The sequence below is a fragment of the Rhopalosiphum padi genome, chromosome 4, assembly GCF_020882245.1.
Source record: "Rhopalosiphum padi isolate XX-2018 chromosome 4, ASM2088224v1, whole genome shotgun sequence".
Lineage (NCBI taxonomy): Eukaryota > Metazoa > Arthropoda > Insecta > Hemiptera > Aphididae > Rhopalosiphum > Rhopalosiphum padi.
In genome coordinates, this window is record NC_083600.1 from 22,517,083 (window position 1) to 22,534,294 (window position 17,212).

Below are 17,212 nucleotides of genomic sequence, written 5' to 3' on the forward strand. Positions count from 1 at the left end.
TATTGAGCTTGCTACGATATAGTCAATATAACATGTATATTGTATATGTATATATTGTGTACACTATAGTATGATGTTGTATTGTATAATGTATGGACACTATCTATGAGTAGAATTAATCGGTCGAATATCGTTTATAATAAAAATTGTTTCATTGTAATGCGATTAGTATATATTATTAACTGAAATCACATTCATTAAAACATATTTCGTGTAACTCATGTATCTAAAGGTATATGAATCGGGGAAACAAAATACGTTTTAAGAATTCTAACAAATTGATACTATATTATGATTACTATTATAACCACGTATTACAGTTCAACTTGAATTTAAAAATCTGCATCCACAGTTTCAAATGTAATGCAGAATGTGAGGTTAGCTTGAAGTTAATAATTATCCAACTTTTTTTAAAATAACTCTCATTTGCAGTATAATCAGATCCATTATTTTTAATAATACAGTAAAACTTCCATATCGTACAAGTCATAATATGGGGAACAAAATAAATTCTTGATATAGAGGAATTCTTTAATAGAATTACATATTTTTTGTTTTTTTACATAATTATATACTTTATATTCTATATTGTATTAAAAAAAATTAAATTAAAATCATTAAAAATAATCATAAAATTTACATAATTGCATAATTATTCTTCCTTTATTGTAAAAAATAAATAAATTATCAAATTACAAATATTATTACCTGATTAATATTTTTCATATTTATCTATTTAATTTATTATTGAAAAATAATTAGTGAGTTTCGTTTGCTTATTATTTTTATAAATTGTACTTTTTTCGTAATATTTTTCAATTTCGTTTACAAAACTGATTTTGGTATCGAATAGTTTATTCGTTGTATAAAAACATCAGATTCGTTATAAATAGATAAATATACGCACGAATAACAATGAAAAAAAACGTCTGTATATTATAACAAATAATTTATACTAACTGATAATTTAATGATTTTTGCATGGCTAACTGTAAAAGTATATTTCTACAAAGCTAATATAATTCATATGTACCATAGTTCAATTTAATCTGATTTAAATTTAATACACAAAACTGTCACTGTATATTTTTTACCAGATTTCACCCTTCAATCAAATACACATATGAGAAGCTTAAGTTTAGAATTAGTTAATATTAAAAGTATTACCTTCGTCTCGGGTTTGAACTTTCACTGCCACATTGAAGTGTTTTTTTGTTGAGCTCTAAAATCGTTGGCTATGCAATATGCTTTTACAACGAATTCAAATTCTTTGCCTCACTTAAGGCCCTATACTGTTATTTTGTTAAATTTTTTTTTAGAATGTACATTAGTCCTATGGAACTTTTTTTACCAGCTGTTGAATTTTCCCATATCGAGCTTGTACAAAAGCAATTTCTGAATTCCACATTCTTCGTCTAAAATATTGACCACAATAAACCACATGCCTACTACCCAGCTACTTCCCATTTATACATAAGTTTGAAAGTTTGATCTTGAATATCAGTTGATAAATAGATAAAACAGTAGACGTTAACTAGATAAACCCACGTAAGTGAATTTATGGGCCTATAAATTTATCATAATATTCTTTGCTCTCGTAAAAATTATTAAATTTTAAAGTTTCTTCCCGTTTTATAAGATTTCACTTTTTATTTTTATTGTACCCGTTCATTCTAATAATTATGGTTGCAGTCATCCTATAAACAGTATAAACAGAACAATATACCTTTTAAATGAGCATACCTATTTATTTTTCTAGCTAAATAAGTACATTTTTTGCCGTATACAAATGGATATTATACGACCACACGTCGTAATTCTGTGTATATTCATTGACCGGCACTTTGTATAGGCAATTTCGGTACATTTGCGTGTAGGTGAACAAATATCCCGCAGAGATACGAAGTTAATGAATTATTCAACTTTGTATTCAAATAAAATATATATATTATATATATATAAGTATATTGAAACAGGAAAATATATTTCAATATTATTGAATTATATTGACATTTTTAGTGTTTATTTTTTCACTTATCTTCCCTAAGCAAGAAAAAAAAATCCTCATCAGAACCACGCAACTAGTATACATAATGTATATATAATATTTTAGCCTGAACATTTATTTAATAACATCGAGATTCGAAGTGACAGTCAATAGTGATCAGCTTATACACATAAACGATGCATGTGTATAAAGTAAAATAATTTGTAAAATATTATATCATGCATCATGCTATATGTATAGGTACGAGGGACCTATAAAACAAAACCCGTCCTCCCAGGACTCTTATAATATACCCTATTGTGGACACACAACATCCCCTGACTTCATTAAATAATGATTCATTACACCATATGTGCATTATTATTGTTCGCCAGAATATCAATGTGATAATAAAATCCTTGTTAATAATATTATAATATTATACCGATGTTAATCACTGTCAAACTTCCAATTTTACTCATTAACAGTTTAATTAATAAACAAAGTACCTATATCATAAAGAATGCAATGGTTTCCAAATTAAATTTTCACATTACACATTAATCTGCATCATCTATCAACTAAAAGCAACAGCGTTTTTCGATGAATTTTATTGTAATTTTCAATAACAATACTACTATTAAGTCCAGCAATAACTGACAGTGCAGATCAAATAAACACTTTTATTATTCACTCTAAAACATTGAAGAAGATATTTATATTTATTTTTGAACTACTTATAATTTTGTTTCTAAATTTGTATACGTTATGAGTAATACATAAATAAGTATTGAATATTTTTCCATTGAAATTAACTAATGTTTAGCGCATACGTAATGTTGATGATATTTTATAAAATTAATTTTTTTTCTTAAATTTGAAATTGTTTTAATCAAATAACCCGGAGCTGTTTAAAACTAGACCCTTAGATTAGTGGACTATTGTTGTAATAAAATATGTATATTATATACTATATTAGTTTTCAACAACGGCAAAAATAATTGTCGTTTATTACAAATATAATTTCATATAATACGTACATACATTATTTACGTTTAACACACATTGTACTTTGATTAACAAAACGATTCATTTAGAACGTTATAATTATGACAGATATTGGAAAGAATGTGTGTACATGAATGTGTTTAGAATTTTAAAAAATATCTACGTCAGAAGTATACATAATAAGACTGTCTACAACATTTGATTTATTACACAAACGAAAAAAGAATTATCATGAGAATTTAATCCGAATAGGTAGGCGCCTATACTATTATACGATATAGTATATATATACTATTACAGCGCACCGGAGGCGCGTGAATCCAATATATTTAAACTACGAGTCAGGTTCTAAATGTAAGTTGTTAAAGGTTATCGACAAGTTGTGCGATAAAATAATCACTAAACTTAAACCGTTGTATCAAGCGTATGATGTATTGTAGTAACTCGCGGTATGTATAATGTTATATACATGCGGAATGGATATAATAATAAACAACCGACTAATATTTCAAAGTTTTGATATTACAATGTGTACAATAACAATATTTATATATATATATATACACGACACACAGAAGTATACTGTGAACCGTATACATATATTATATGCATATGATATATATGTCATGGCTGCATATTATATTATATCGAATTTGTTTTGTCGACCTTTTGTTTTTTTTTTTCGGAAACGTATTCCAGTCACAATATGTGTATCACATAAAATACAGTAATTTATTACGTATTTCAAATAAATGTAAGCAATTTTTGTTAAATTTGAATTTTAAAAAAATTTTGTTTTTTTAAATTAATGTATTTCTTATGAGGTAAATATTGTCTTCCCCAAATATAATTATTTATCTAATACATTTGAGAAAATCGTGTTTTTTTTTTTTATCTTTTACTTTACAGCAGTTTATTTAGGCGTTGGTATAATATTATAAACTTAACTATGTTAGTAGTCTATTTGTTATAGATAAATTTAATCTGTGTGATTTTATTTGTCAAAAAAGTTATTTTTAAATCAATACATTCAGTGAATTACACTTACCGTGTTTTACTTACTATAATAGTGATAAGTATAGTACAAATAAATGTTATTACGATTGTCACCGATTTATTCAGTAGATAATTGAATGGAAAAATGCCTAAGCTAGATTACATAATATGAATAATTACAGAATAATCAACATAAGATGATAAAGTAAAATTGATAATAAACATTTTATCATTGTTTTTTTTTTTCGTTTACAGACGCAGTATTTGGTCTGAAGGGCGTCCGAATTTGGAACCCTGAAGCTATCCGAGCAGGTGAGCTGTTACGGCTTTCTTGCGACTATGATCTTGAAGGTGTGCCACTGTACTCGATAAAATGGTACTTTGGCGACCAAGAATTCTACAGATTTGTGCCAAAAGAGTCACCACCTACCAGGGTTTTCCCGCTATCTGGTACCACATCGGTTGATGTAAGTATAATATTATAATTATAGATTATAATCTAAACAATGTTTTATTTTGTGCACCTTATCAATGCGTATATATATATATATATATATACATAGAAACTATTTTATTATAATATCATACAGGAATAATGTAAAGAAAAAAAAAATCTTATTACAATATTAACTATCACTTGATTTATGTTGAGCAAATAAATCGATCATGCTGATCATTATACAACTAAGACTATATTATTATACAGACGGCGAGTGGATTAAAAAAATATATTTGAAAGTCACTTATATATTTAGAAAACGAAAAATATTCTCATTTAAATAATTATTATGCCCATATTAAAGTCAGATACTAAAAAGTAAAACCAATGTAGATAATTACGTACCTGATAAACTCAGATATACGTGGTTTTATGTTATCATAGATGAAAACTAATTAATTGATGTGCACATTGTTATTTCACTATATTTCAATAGTCTCGGTGTTTGGATTTTACTGTACGGCCTTACTCACCATAACTCATCGACTTTTTAAAAACACTGGTCACATTTCGGATGATGATACCGAATTAATAAGCACAATCCAGCATAACAATGCCCACACAAATTTATATGACTGTACTGTTCGTAGAATTATTATACGAGTGTAGTACGAGTATATATATAAAAAAAAATTAAGTGCACACAATAACTATTTATAATAATCGTAAATTATATATTATCATACAACGAATGAAACTTTGGTCCCTCGGAAGAATGAATGTTTGACTCGACACGAATAACAGCAAAGTTTATCCATCTCATATACAGTCCCCCAAGGATATTTATACGTGAACCTTCGGTTACGGCCGTTTCGGTTTATTTTCCGTGCATGATAATAATATTATATGATATTATTCTTATGGATCTTTCAACGCGACTAACAAAATTCCCGCCGTGGCTTGTGGTTTCTGGTGACGTTTTAAATTAAATGCATCGACCGGACATCCAATATTTTTTTTCAAAATCAGATTGTAATAGATATGGACACCTGTTGATAATATATTTTATCAATATTTATTATAACAACTGAACAAAATTTTTATAAACTGAGTTTAGAAATTCCTATATTAATTAGAAATTCTGGCCCGCCGTTATGCCGATCTAATGAGTAATGAGTTCAAAAAATTGTTTATTCGAATTAATATTAAAAAACAAGAATGCGGAAAAAAGGGAGAGCAATCGCAAACATTTACTAACCAATCAAAAAAAAAAAAAATAAATATTCATTAAAACTAATCATTGTTTCTAATTCTACTACAATACAAATTTATTGGTTACACACGCGCATTTGTTAACTAAAATATTTTAAGTAATGGTGTAATAACGTGTATTTATAATATGGTACTTCAATAAAATAATAAAATAGTTTTAATAAATTATTTTTAATTCGTTCATCGTAATCTTTTACACTGTTGTCATATTAAGTATCTTGTATATTGTATATACAATAATAATAATAATAATTTTTAATTTGTTATTCTTACAGCTGATCCTATTAGTTTGAACGTAGAATTCTAAGCCGATTCGTTTTCGTGGTTGAAATATTATAATAATATATCGTTTTTTTATTTTGTTTTCCAATCGCACATATTTAGATATCCGAGTCGGACGAACACTCAGTCACACTGACTAACCTGCCTCGAGATATGTCAGGCCACTACAAATGCGAAGTTTCCACGGACGCTCCACTTTTTCACACGCAAATTAAAGAGTCATACATAACTATAATTGGTAAGTGATGATATTCATATATTAATACATTGTCCGATTGGAACCTTAACAGTGAAAATACTGATGTTAGAACCGTACAATTTTTGAAAATCTCGGAACAGAACTAACTATCAATGCTATTTAACATTCTAACAGTACTACTGTTAATATATATTATGTTGCTTGTACAGTGAAGACTGCTTTACTATTTTTTTTATTTTTATTATGTAGTTATTTTAATTTTATTATTTGAATAATTCACCAATATCTGCTAGTTGATTACACAAACATTGTAATATGAATAATAATAATTGATTATGATGAAAAAATAAATATATTTTTTTTATTATAGGTAGGTACAATAAATATTTTATTTGAATGATAGTTATTCTAAAACTAAAAATAAATATTAGTATGAATTAACAGTGTTATTTTAAATTTATTTAATTACATTTAATGTAATAATTGTCTTTGCAGAAGAACCACAGACACCACCACTCATGTTTGCTGGTAAGCTCAAGTACATCAAGGACGAACCGGTAAAAATAAATTGCACTTCTTACTCAGCGTTCCCAGCCACCAATCTCACGTGGTTCATAAACGACAAAAAGGTTAGTGAAAAGGATTATATTATAAAACATATTTAAGATACATTGGCACAATTTATTTGTAAAAGAATAAGAATTTCAAATTTTAACAAAAATTGTCAAAGTTACAAAAATTTGGAAATAGTTTCGTCGTTAAAAATATGTGTACATTTTCTGGATTTTTGAGTATCATTAGTAACATTACTAATTACCTAGCGCATAATATTTGGTTAGTTTTTAATGTATACAAATCCGCACTCTTATAATTAGTATAACTAAATTAACACGAATCATCAACTACATCAATAATTTAATTTTTTTAGCAGCTGGTATTAACTGTCTTAACTGACATTTTTGAGGGATAATATTCACGTGATATATTAATTTCGAATCGCTTTAATTTCCTGGTAAAGAATTTTTGTTATTTATACTTTTTTACAAGAATACGCATGAAAAAACTGTTTTCAAAAATTTACAAATATACATAAATTTGCATCCAAAGACCCCTATAAAATCATTTCAAAATAGGAAAAAAAATTCTTAATTTTTTTTATAATAAGTATCATAATTATTTAATATGAATAATACTTATAAATGCAATTTTTTCTGCAACAATTATGTTAGCCTATTGTAATACAAATTTTTAATATTGGCCGATAAGCAGTTTGTGCTCAGAATTGTTTTCATATACAAGATATTATATTATATTATGATATCATTAAATTAAAATTTAGCACACCCATTACAGTGATACACTTGATGCATTTTGTTTATCAATCGATATCCACTTTAATATTGAATAAAGGCAATTTTTAAACACTTATTTTTGCTGCTTAGAATTTAAATTAGTTAATTGTTTCTATTTGTAATCCTCGTTGAATAAAAATACGTTCTATTAAATGCGAGTATAACCCTAAACCACCACCCTATACTACAAAATAAATTGAATTATTATAAATTCACGGACTAAACTGGAAAGAAAAAAAGAATAATATCATGATTCACAAGTGTTTTAATTTGGAGACGACCGTCAACCAGTTCAACACTTTTGCAACTATATTAAAAAAAAAACGTGGCATATTAATTATGATATTGTAATTATAATTATATTAATCTAAAGGTCTATACGCATGTTGCACAGTAATAGTCGACCGTGTAAAATGTGACGGTTAAGCATTAAAACGATTAATCAAATCCAACGTTACTACTCTCAGTATCTACGCCTTGCCTGTCGGTTTTTAATAAATAGACAGTATTAACATTTTTTTTTTTTTTTATTATTGAAACGAAAGCGCAACAACTCGATTACATTTATGTATATACGTCTAGAGAGTAATTTACAACTTGGGTTCCCTTCTTGGAACCCAAAATAACCCAAACAAAACAATTACTGTAAAGAATTAGTATTATGTACTAATTCTGTACCCTTTTTGTCACATAAAAAAAAGTTTTATCGTAACCTGTTGTTTATCATTGATTTTTTTAGAATCTCAGTTTAAAGTAAAAAAAAACTACGGAAAATATTATAAAACTGAAATTCGAGATAATATTCTATGCAGTTAAACAAAAATGTAGTCCACATTAAATGTTTGTACCCACCAATATAAAAGTTTATTTGGTGCTATAACTATTATAGCGACGGGATACGTGTGGGAAAACCCTAATAACTTATTAAGATAAAATTAATTAATTAAATCTACAATATTATTCATTTTCTCTTGAAAAATAATAACATTTACTTATTGTGCTTTTAGTATAAACTGTAAAGTACCTCTTTAAAAAAAAAAACATTTAAAATTAAAACTTAAATGTTATTATTTTATCGTTAATTTTTTTCTTTTTTTTTCCGTGGGGGGGGATTCGATGATAGAAATGTTAAATCGTAATATCACAAAATAATTAAATTAAAACAACAAAAACTTCTAAACGATTTCGTTGTTGCTTTAATAATTTATATATATATATAAAAAAACCACCGTTAAACGGTTTTCATCGATCAATCTGTTGCACTTAGATAAAATATTACAAGTATTTTTAATACATTTGCGTCTATGAATTTTCATTTAATTTCTACATTTTCCAAGTCGCGTGTAGTGTGTGTATGGGGAAAAAAATCGTGAACAAAAATTTTGTTTTTTTTTTCCTCAGGATAGCTCCACTCTGCGATATCGCGGTATATAGGTACAACGGGATACTTAATATTTAACGCCATCGCCGTTTAACGCGTTTTACACGCGAAAATGCACGCGCAACGTTCGCTTCCGGTGTCCCGCTGCGTTTAATAAATCGTTTCTCGTTTGGTTGCACTTTACTGGCTCCTGCGAGTAAATATTTAACACGTCGATCCGTCGCCGGAACAACGGTGCAACTCATCCGTATCCGCTACACATTATTATTATTATTATTATTACGTGAAATCAACCCACGCCTACAAATATTATATGTTTATTTATGACGTGATAAAAACAGGTTTATTATAATAAAGGTGATAATGTTATTAATGTTTTATTATATTGTTTCTTTTTTATTGTACGTACCGTCATATTATAGTCCGTCCCACGGGCTACGTTCTATATATAGTTTTTTTATTTAAATGTCTGTGTTTTCAGTTTTGTTTTTATTTTTAAAGTGTTTATTTTTTTCGTAGTGAATTGTCACTAGTCAGGTAATTTCAACTTTTATTTAGTTAGGCACGTTAAATATTTTTAATTTTATAACTAGAATCTTGTTGATGTATCCTAATGTAGGATACCAAGTAAACAGTGTTTTATTAATATTCAAGAATTCAAAGTTTACACAAGCGTAGTAAAATGGAGAACCTGTAAATGGATTCCGTGCAAAAGTTGTGGATCTACTCATCTAAACTTTAAGATGTGCTTATTAATAAAACACTATTTACTCGATAACTAGCTATAATAATTCATACATCAAACTATTTAAGTCTTTAGATAAGTATTCTTCTGTTTCTGACAGAATATTAAAAATATAAATAAGGTAGTGAAAAAAAATACAGATAAAAATATATATGATAAAAAAAGGAAATCAATTTAAGATGTTTTTTTTTTTCATAAATACGTACTAGACACTGTGTATTTAAACTTGATAAAAATATTTTCTTAAAACTCAAAATTTTACTAGAAAATCAGTGTGGCCAGTTCAGCGGATCACATATTTTAATCATTATAATATACAATATTGACAATACACACTTGTTTAGCATACTTAATAAACGTCCTCGAAAATAGATTATCTGTAAACCATTATCACTGTACTGAGTGTACTGTTGTACTGTTATTATACGGTGTGAGACTGCGTAAAAATCATTTGTTGTCGTTTCTCGTTTTCGTTTCCGTGCCGTTTAATTAATTAATAATAATAATTATAATAATATATTATGATTTTGTGTAGGTATTTATTACATAAAATTATAACACAGTTTAAATGACTCGAAATTCGACCACCTGGTCGTAACACACGTACCTTTGTATACTTCGCGACTTTATTACGCACTTCATTAATATAAACGAGTGTTTTTCTTATGAAAAAATCATAGACTTTTGATTAAAAACTGCCCGCAAGACCTTGCACGGTTTACATAATATATATGTACAATTTATTGTATATAGGTATGTACAATATTATAGGTAACTATATGTACATGTATAATGTATATATAATATCATGGTCGTCGCAATTGAAGGAAGTCATTACACTAAAAAGAGAAAAAGCTTGGGTAACGCTCGGGGTACCCGGACAAACCATTGTAAAACATTTCGGAATAAATTACCCATAATACGCGTGTATACCACGGTTATGGGGACATAATAATAGTATTTTTATGTTTTTTTTTCTTCCTATCGTGAATCATAAAAAATATTCTCGAATAATATAATAATAATGGGGGCTTAAATATTATACGAAACGTTTTTGTGCGAAAAACGCATTCATATTTTTTTTATTATTATTATCGTGTACACGCGCGTATATTATAGTATAACGCGAGGCGGGGGTTTTTTTTTTTTTTTTTTGGACCCGCGAACTAATTGTTATTCTAATGCTGGCGCGAACAACACATATTACAGTAATAATTATCCTAAAACTGACCGTGGGATGTATATTATATACGCGCACACGACAAAAATCGTGAACTCGATATTCATCGTACACTATAAAATGACTCATCTGTCCCAATCTGCTTTTGGCGCTCGCAGTGTAAACGTGTTATCGGGGTGAATTTTAGCGAAACGTTTTGTTTTAAACATTCCGTTTAAAATTGTTGGAGTTCATAAAATTAATACTAAAAGATGTTTTGAAATTATGGAAAACGATATATAATTATAGATACCCGTAGGTGGGTGGTAATAAGTTCAAGTTGCAATACAAATTCAATTTTAATAATAATAATAAATTAATGTGAAATAATTATAGTTGATACTACTGTAGATACGACTTGTAATTAAAATACCTAGGAATTCGTATATCGCATTATATCATTGCACACAGTTATAGGATGACATTTTCTCGGAATTCCTGGAGGGCCGAGGGAATAAGATCGTTTCCGGAATAGAAAATATATTATATGTATATTAAATAAGTACCTATTTATTTAATTTTTGTTTACCATTGGTAGTTTATAATTTTAACTAATTAAAAATTCTAATAATAGCGAAACGTTTTTAATGTCAAAATAAATACATATAACACTAAATCTTCAAATCTTATACAATTTAACTATTATTGTTAAACTGAGTTTGTGTTTGTTATAACAAACTACAGTACTCTTTCAAGTATCAATGTATAACCACATAATAACTGTTATTATTTAATAAAAACGCTGTAAAGATAAGCACCATGTGACTGTCAAGATTTAACAGTTTTCAATAATTAACAACGAATGTTTGTTTCGTCTCTCGTCTTATTGTTTTAAAACTTAATACTTTATATTATCATCTTAAATTTACAAGTTTACACGCATGATACATATTCCATTATTTGTTTCCGTAACGTCATTTAAGTGCATGACTGTATATTTTTATGTTACTTTAACAACTCTAACGAAGTTTTATTAACATGCATTACTATTGTATCTATATGAGTATGATATATTATCATACATATTTTGTTTTCGTCTGTTCGTTATAAATCTTATCTTATTTTCTTAACTAACTAGAGATAACAATTTTTGTTTTATTATTTATCTAGTGATTATTTTTATTTTTACTACAAATACATTTATAATAATTTAAAAATTAAACTATTAAAAAAAAAAATACAACTTATCTTCTTTGTTGTCACTTATAAGGTTATACCTATATTAGGTGTATTATTATGTGTATCAAATTATATTTTATTATTTTATTTTATCTAATTGTATTGAAATATACAATTAAAATATAACCTTAAATAACATAATGCTTAATAAATAGTTATTGATTACTGTGAATTGTTTTATATATTATCCGATCATTTCTGGAAATTGTCCAATCCTAACTAAAGACCTGTAATACAGTATTTTAAAATTTTATTGAATAAAATTATATCATTTATAAAATACATATTTTATAATTAATAATGTATTCTAAGAACTAATGCAATAATGATAGAAAACTACTTTAAGTACAAGAATAATTTGATACGGGATTTGAAGTATAACTATTGTTAGTCATGAATTTAATAACACTGCCACAAGATCATTCCTTGAAATTAGTGTATTTTTTTAAATTAACTATTATAAACTTATTGTTTAAAATTTTATTATCATCACCAATTCTTATAAACATTTTTTATAGATAAATTTAATTTGTAGAGTCATTTGAAACAAATTTAAAGATTATAAATCAATAAATATATCAAAGTTAAATACGCTAAAATGATCGTTTAATAAAGGTGATATTTTACAATTCATGGCGAAGTAAAGAATAATAATTATTATAATATTATATTATCCTAGATTATTAAATGTGAAGTTTATGTATATGAATCGTATAACACCAATGCAAAATACATTTAAAAATATAATTTGAGTTAACATTTAATGATATGCAACAAAATTATTTCATTTGTGATTGTAGAAATGCTGACTATATTGATATAGTAAACATAAAATATACATGATATAACATATTATTATGATCAAAATATAATTTAGATTTTATATCTAACGGTTAGACATTACACAGATTTAAGAAATTAGAACACTGACAATTCTGGTCAAATAAATGCAAGAAAAGTACCTAGAAATGTATATCTTGATGCTAGCAAGATGAGTGATTTATTTGAAACTCACATCAACAAAATTAATTCACATTTTCATTCATTAATCGTATATTCACTATTTATCTATATTTTATAATATAATAAAGACGAATATCATAAAAAAAACTATGACTATTTCTAGTATGTGACTTAAAAATACAAGAAAGTTTTGCAAATAAGAAAACGATAAATTTTCATCGAATGTGCACGTCAAAATACTTAAACCACTCATTTTAATCACATGGATTCCGAATAATCGAGATTTTATATTTCCACTCTCTTCTGCAGAGAATTTAGAAAAATAATTTTTTTTTTAAATATAATCGAAAGATTGCATTTACAGCTATGTATGTGTATATCAAGAAAAGCTCCGTGATTATAATATTGTAAACAAATTTTATTTGAAACTTCCCTAACGGAATATTGCACCGTCATCGCATTTTATGAACAACGTTTAAACTTTTAAACTTTTACCACTACCATTTCCTTATACGGATCACTATATAAAAACTGATTTATTTATATCATGGCTCATGCTACGTATCTTTTACCTCTACGTAATTTTTGTTTTCTTCTCTTAAAATAATTTTTTCTTTTATTTTCTACTAGTTAGTTTTAATCAATATTGGCGTTGGTTTTCGTTATGCGCAATAATTTTCGAAATTTCATAAACCGAAACTACCAAAGTTATGCTTTACTCGAAATATTTCGTTTGAGTTAGTTTTTATTCTGTTTGAATTATGGTTGTCTCGTACTAACTCTCCCCCTCCGTGCTTGTGCTTGTATATAGGGTAGCCGATTTTGATTATACGCTTTGTATAATATTGTTATATAAGTGCACAGACATTTTTTTGTTTTGTTATGAAGTTCATCTCAAGAGCCATAAAACGATTAACGCCTTTTTTATTTAACGACAACGAGTGGTTGAAAATTTTAACGTTTTTTACTTTTAAAATATAACATTATACCACATAATACATTATCATGATATTTAAAGGGCGATGAAATGTAGTAAAAACGTCGACGAGTGATAATATTATAAAGAAAAATTAAATTAAAATAATAATATATGGACAATTTTATTTTAAATCGTGGTTTTATCGCAGGTGACGAACTTGACGAAATACGCCAAGACGACGGCTTGGGTTACAGCCGAAAATGACGGGCTGCAAACCAGCAGATCGCGGTTGGAGCTGTCGACCCACGCCGCATACTTCCCGGGTGGTCGGATGACGGTCCGATGCGAGTCCAATCAATTTCTGTTGTACAAAAAGTACTCAGTTATTGAGCTGATGGATGACTCGCCTAGACTGGCCCAAATGATCAGTCCCACTACAGTGCTGAGATCGGGTAAGTGGTATACGTTCTACTTCCTTCTCCCAACCAACTACCACAGGTACGAGAAAGTATACTGTATTGGTTGGGAAAACCATACTGTAGTTTTTAAATCGATTCCATACGCTAAACTAAATTAAATCATAATATAGAATATAATACATTATTTTCATTATTATATTATTACCAATGTATTTGGATGATATTAAATACTTCAATTCCAATACATGGCATAAAAAATACTCGATATTATGCACAAATACATTTTTAAAATATATTTATTGGATTAAATACACCGTGAGACCGAGGTCGGTAATCGATGGTCCGTGGACTCCTAAGGGTACCAAAAATGAGTCCTCGTGAGTTCTGATGGCTCTGGTTTTTATTTGCCTTTAGTTTTTAATAATTATTTGATAATTATTGCCTATTGATACTTGTTACTTATAACCCAATCTAACTTTTTCTTTTGTATTTTTACCTGAATTCCCTAAATGTTGATGTAATCGTTCGATCCAAACATAAACAGTCATCTCATTTAAAAGTATTTTACCTTATCACCTTCATGTAATTTATTTTTAAACATGAGTACTTAATTATTTTTTCTTTTATGGATATTGCGATTTTGTTTACATTTGTTTTAATATTTTAATAACAATAATATTACATTTTTTTAAACAATATGAAAAATAACCAACGATAAAAGTTATTATATTTTACGTCGTCGAAACTCAATTAGCTGAATCTCAATTCACTTAAATTAGAATAGAAATGTATTAAAAATAATATAAAACCAATTTATTTGTCGGTGAACTAGGCTGTCGGCGAATTTAGATTCGGTGAAGTTTGTATTGACAATAAAGTGTTGCCATACATTTTTGGGTCTTCACATATTGTGTAGACCACTTTCATAATATGTCTCATTCTTGTTCTATGTGTGTTCAATTTTATTGATTCACTAGTTTTCCAAGTTTTCATTTTGTTTCTTAATTCCCTTAAACCTATCTAACTATTTTTATTCGTGTTCATCATGATTGTTTCCATCTACTCCATTTTCTGACTTCCTCTTTCGACACAGTCTTCTATGATGCCTTTCGTTAAGCATCATGGCTTAATAAATGTCCTACTATTTTTTTTACCTAATGACTTTTATACAATCCCAAACTTTTGGTTTTAAAACATTCTTCAATAAAGCAACAAAAGTAAAAACCTTTAGTTTTCTTTTCTCTTATATATTAATAACTGTTTAAATATTATAGTCATATGCAATCATATTATAATACATTTAACTCAAAATTATATCAAAATTGATTAAATAAAATATATAATAAATCGATTCCTACCTAGCCTAATCTATATTATTGAAGATATTGAAAACTTATATATCATCATATATCGATTTATATATATATATATATAATATATGTTTTTATTTTTTTATTTTGTGTACTTACACCTTGTGTAACGTTTTTAGGTGGACCACAGGCCAGTTCAGCTGATCGTTTCGCTACCAGAAGTGTGTTTGTATTGGTCGCCTATGTAGTCAATCGAATAACACCATCTCTATTAAGATAGCTTTGCGATTCTTACACACAATAGCCAAACACCCCGACATTATTATTATTACATCATGTTATAACGGACAATATATTTTGTCATCATTGTCGTCGTATTTGATAAGTATTTTACAAGAGTAACGATTTTATATATTATGATTGTAATATATATGAACACGGTTGATCGTTTGCGATGTTATTATGTTTGTATCGGAGCGGACGCCTTGATGGTCTCGTGAATTGGACTTTATTCTATTCAACCGTACCAATCAAAAGCATATTAATTATTTGTATAAAATGTTTTCTTCTCTTTCACATTGCGATTGAACTAAAGTAAGGCCAAGCGCTGAAGCGATAGCGAGCTTTCGCTACCCCTCAACAACCACCCCCCCCAATCCATTATCGGCAATAAAAATAAATACGAAAACGACATATTACATTTCTTTATACCAAAAATGATACGATATAAACATAATAATACGCGATTGCAAAAACATTATACTATATTAAGATTTATACATTTAATATAGGATCTAACCGCGATATTGTATTTTCCAAAAAATCATTTAATTGTGTAACAGTATAATATATATACGATTATATACATTATTTAAAGTTTGTGTTTTATTCAAGTTTTTTTCTGAAATAAAAACCAATAAATTGATGTTTTTAAATGATTTTGAATTATATATCATTATATGTTACCTATGTATCATGCATGTACGAGTAGCTGTATAAGTTATGTACATAAACCGTAGAACTCGACTGGAGAAAACACGTAGAATGGTGGCATTACAAATAAAGAGTGTTTAAATATTAATGTTTTATTTTACTATTTATTAGAATAGTAATCCACTCTATGTACCATATTAATATTGAATTATCGTAGGTATATAATAATTATTTTAAATATTATAAAATTGTTTAGTCATCACCTTACTGAAGGACTCTTTATCGGCTAACACTTAATAATAAAAAAAATTATCTTGACTTAAAATGCTTATAAAGAAGTTATTTTTACACATTAGATTAATATTTGACGTTTACATTATAATTTCCAGAAAAAAAATTACCTTAAAATATAACCACAGCGATCTATATTATGTATTTTTTTGCAATAAAAAAATAATTAAATTCATAAGCATTCTGAAGTTCCTATTTACAATGTATTTTAATACAAATCACTAAAAACAATAAATTTAGTAGTAGCGCTTGCTATGGGTTTTAATGAATTATAATATGCATTTAAATCATCAGAAATGTGCACAACAAGTTGAATAA

The 17,212-nt window shown here is 27.2% G+C and overlaps 1 protein-coding gene across 1 annotated transcript in view; it reads left to right on the forward strand.

Moving 5' to 3' along the window:
• The window catches only part of LOC132930092 (uncharacterized), a 42,586-nt gene extending 25,978 nt beyond the window's left edge, over positions 1 to 16,608 (forward strand). The window contains exons 2-6 of the mRNA XM_060995762.1: positions 4,247 to 4,458; positions 6,087 to 6,222; positions 6,679 to 6,812; positions 14,150 to 14,393; positions 15,850 to 16,608. Of these exons, the coding sequence (XP_060851745.1) occupies positions 4,247 to 4,458; positions 6,087 to 6,222; positions 6,679 to 6,812; positions 14,150 to 14,393; positions 15,850 to 15,950 (827 nt within the window). The 3' untranslated portion in view covers positions 15,951 to 16,608. The remainder of the gene's footprint in view (positions 1 to 4,246; positions 4,459 to 6,086; positions 6,223 to 6,678; positions 6,813 to 14,149; positions 14,394 to 15,849) is intronic.
• The last annotated feature ends 604 nt before the right edge of the window (positions 16,609 to 17,212 follow it).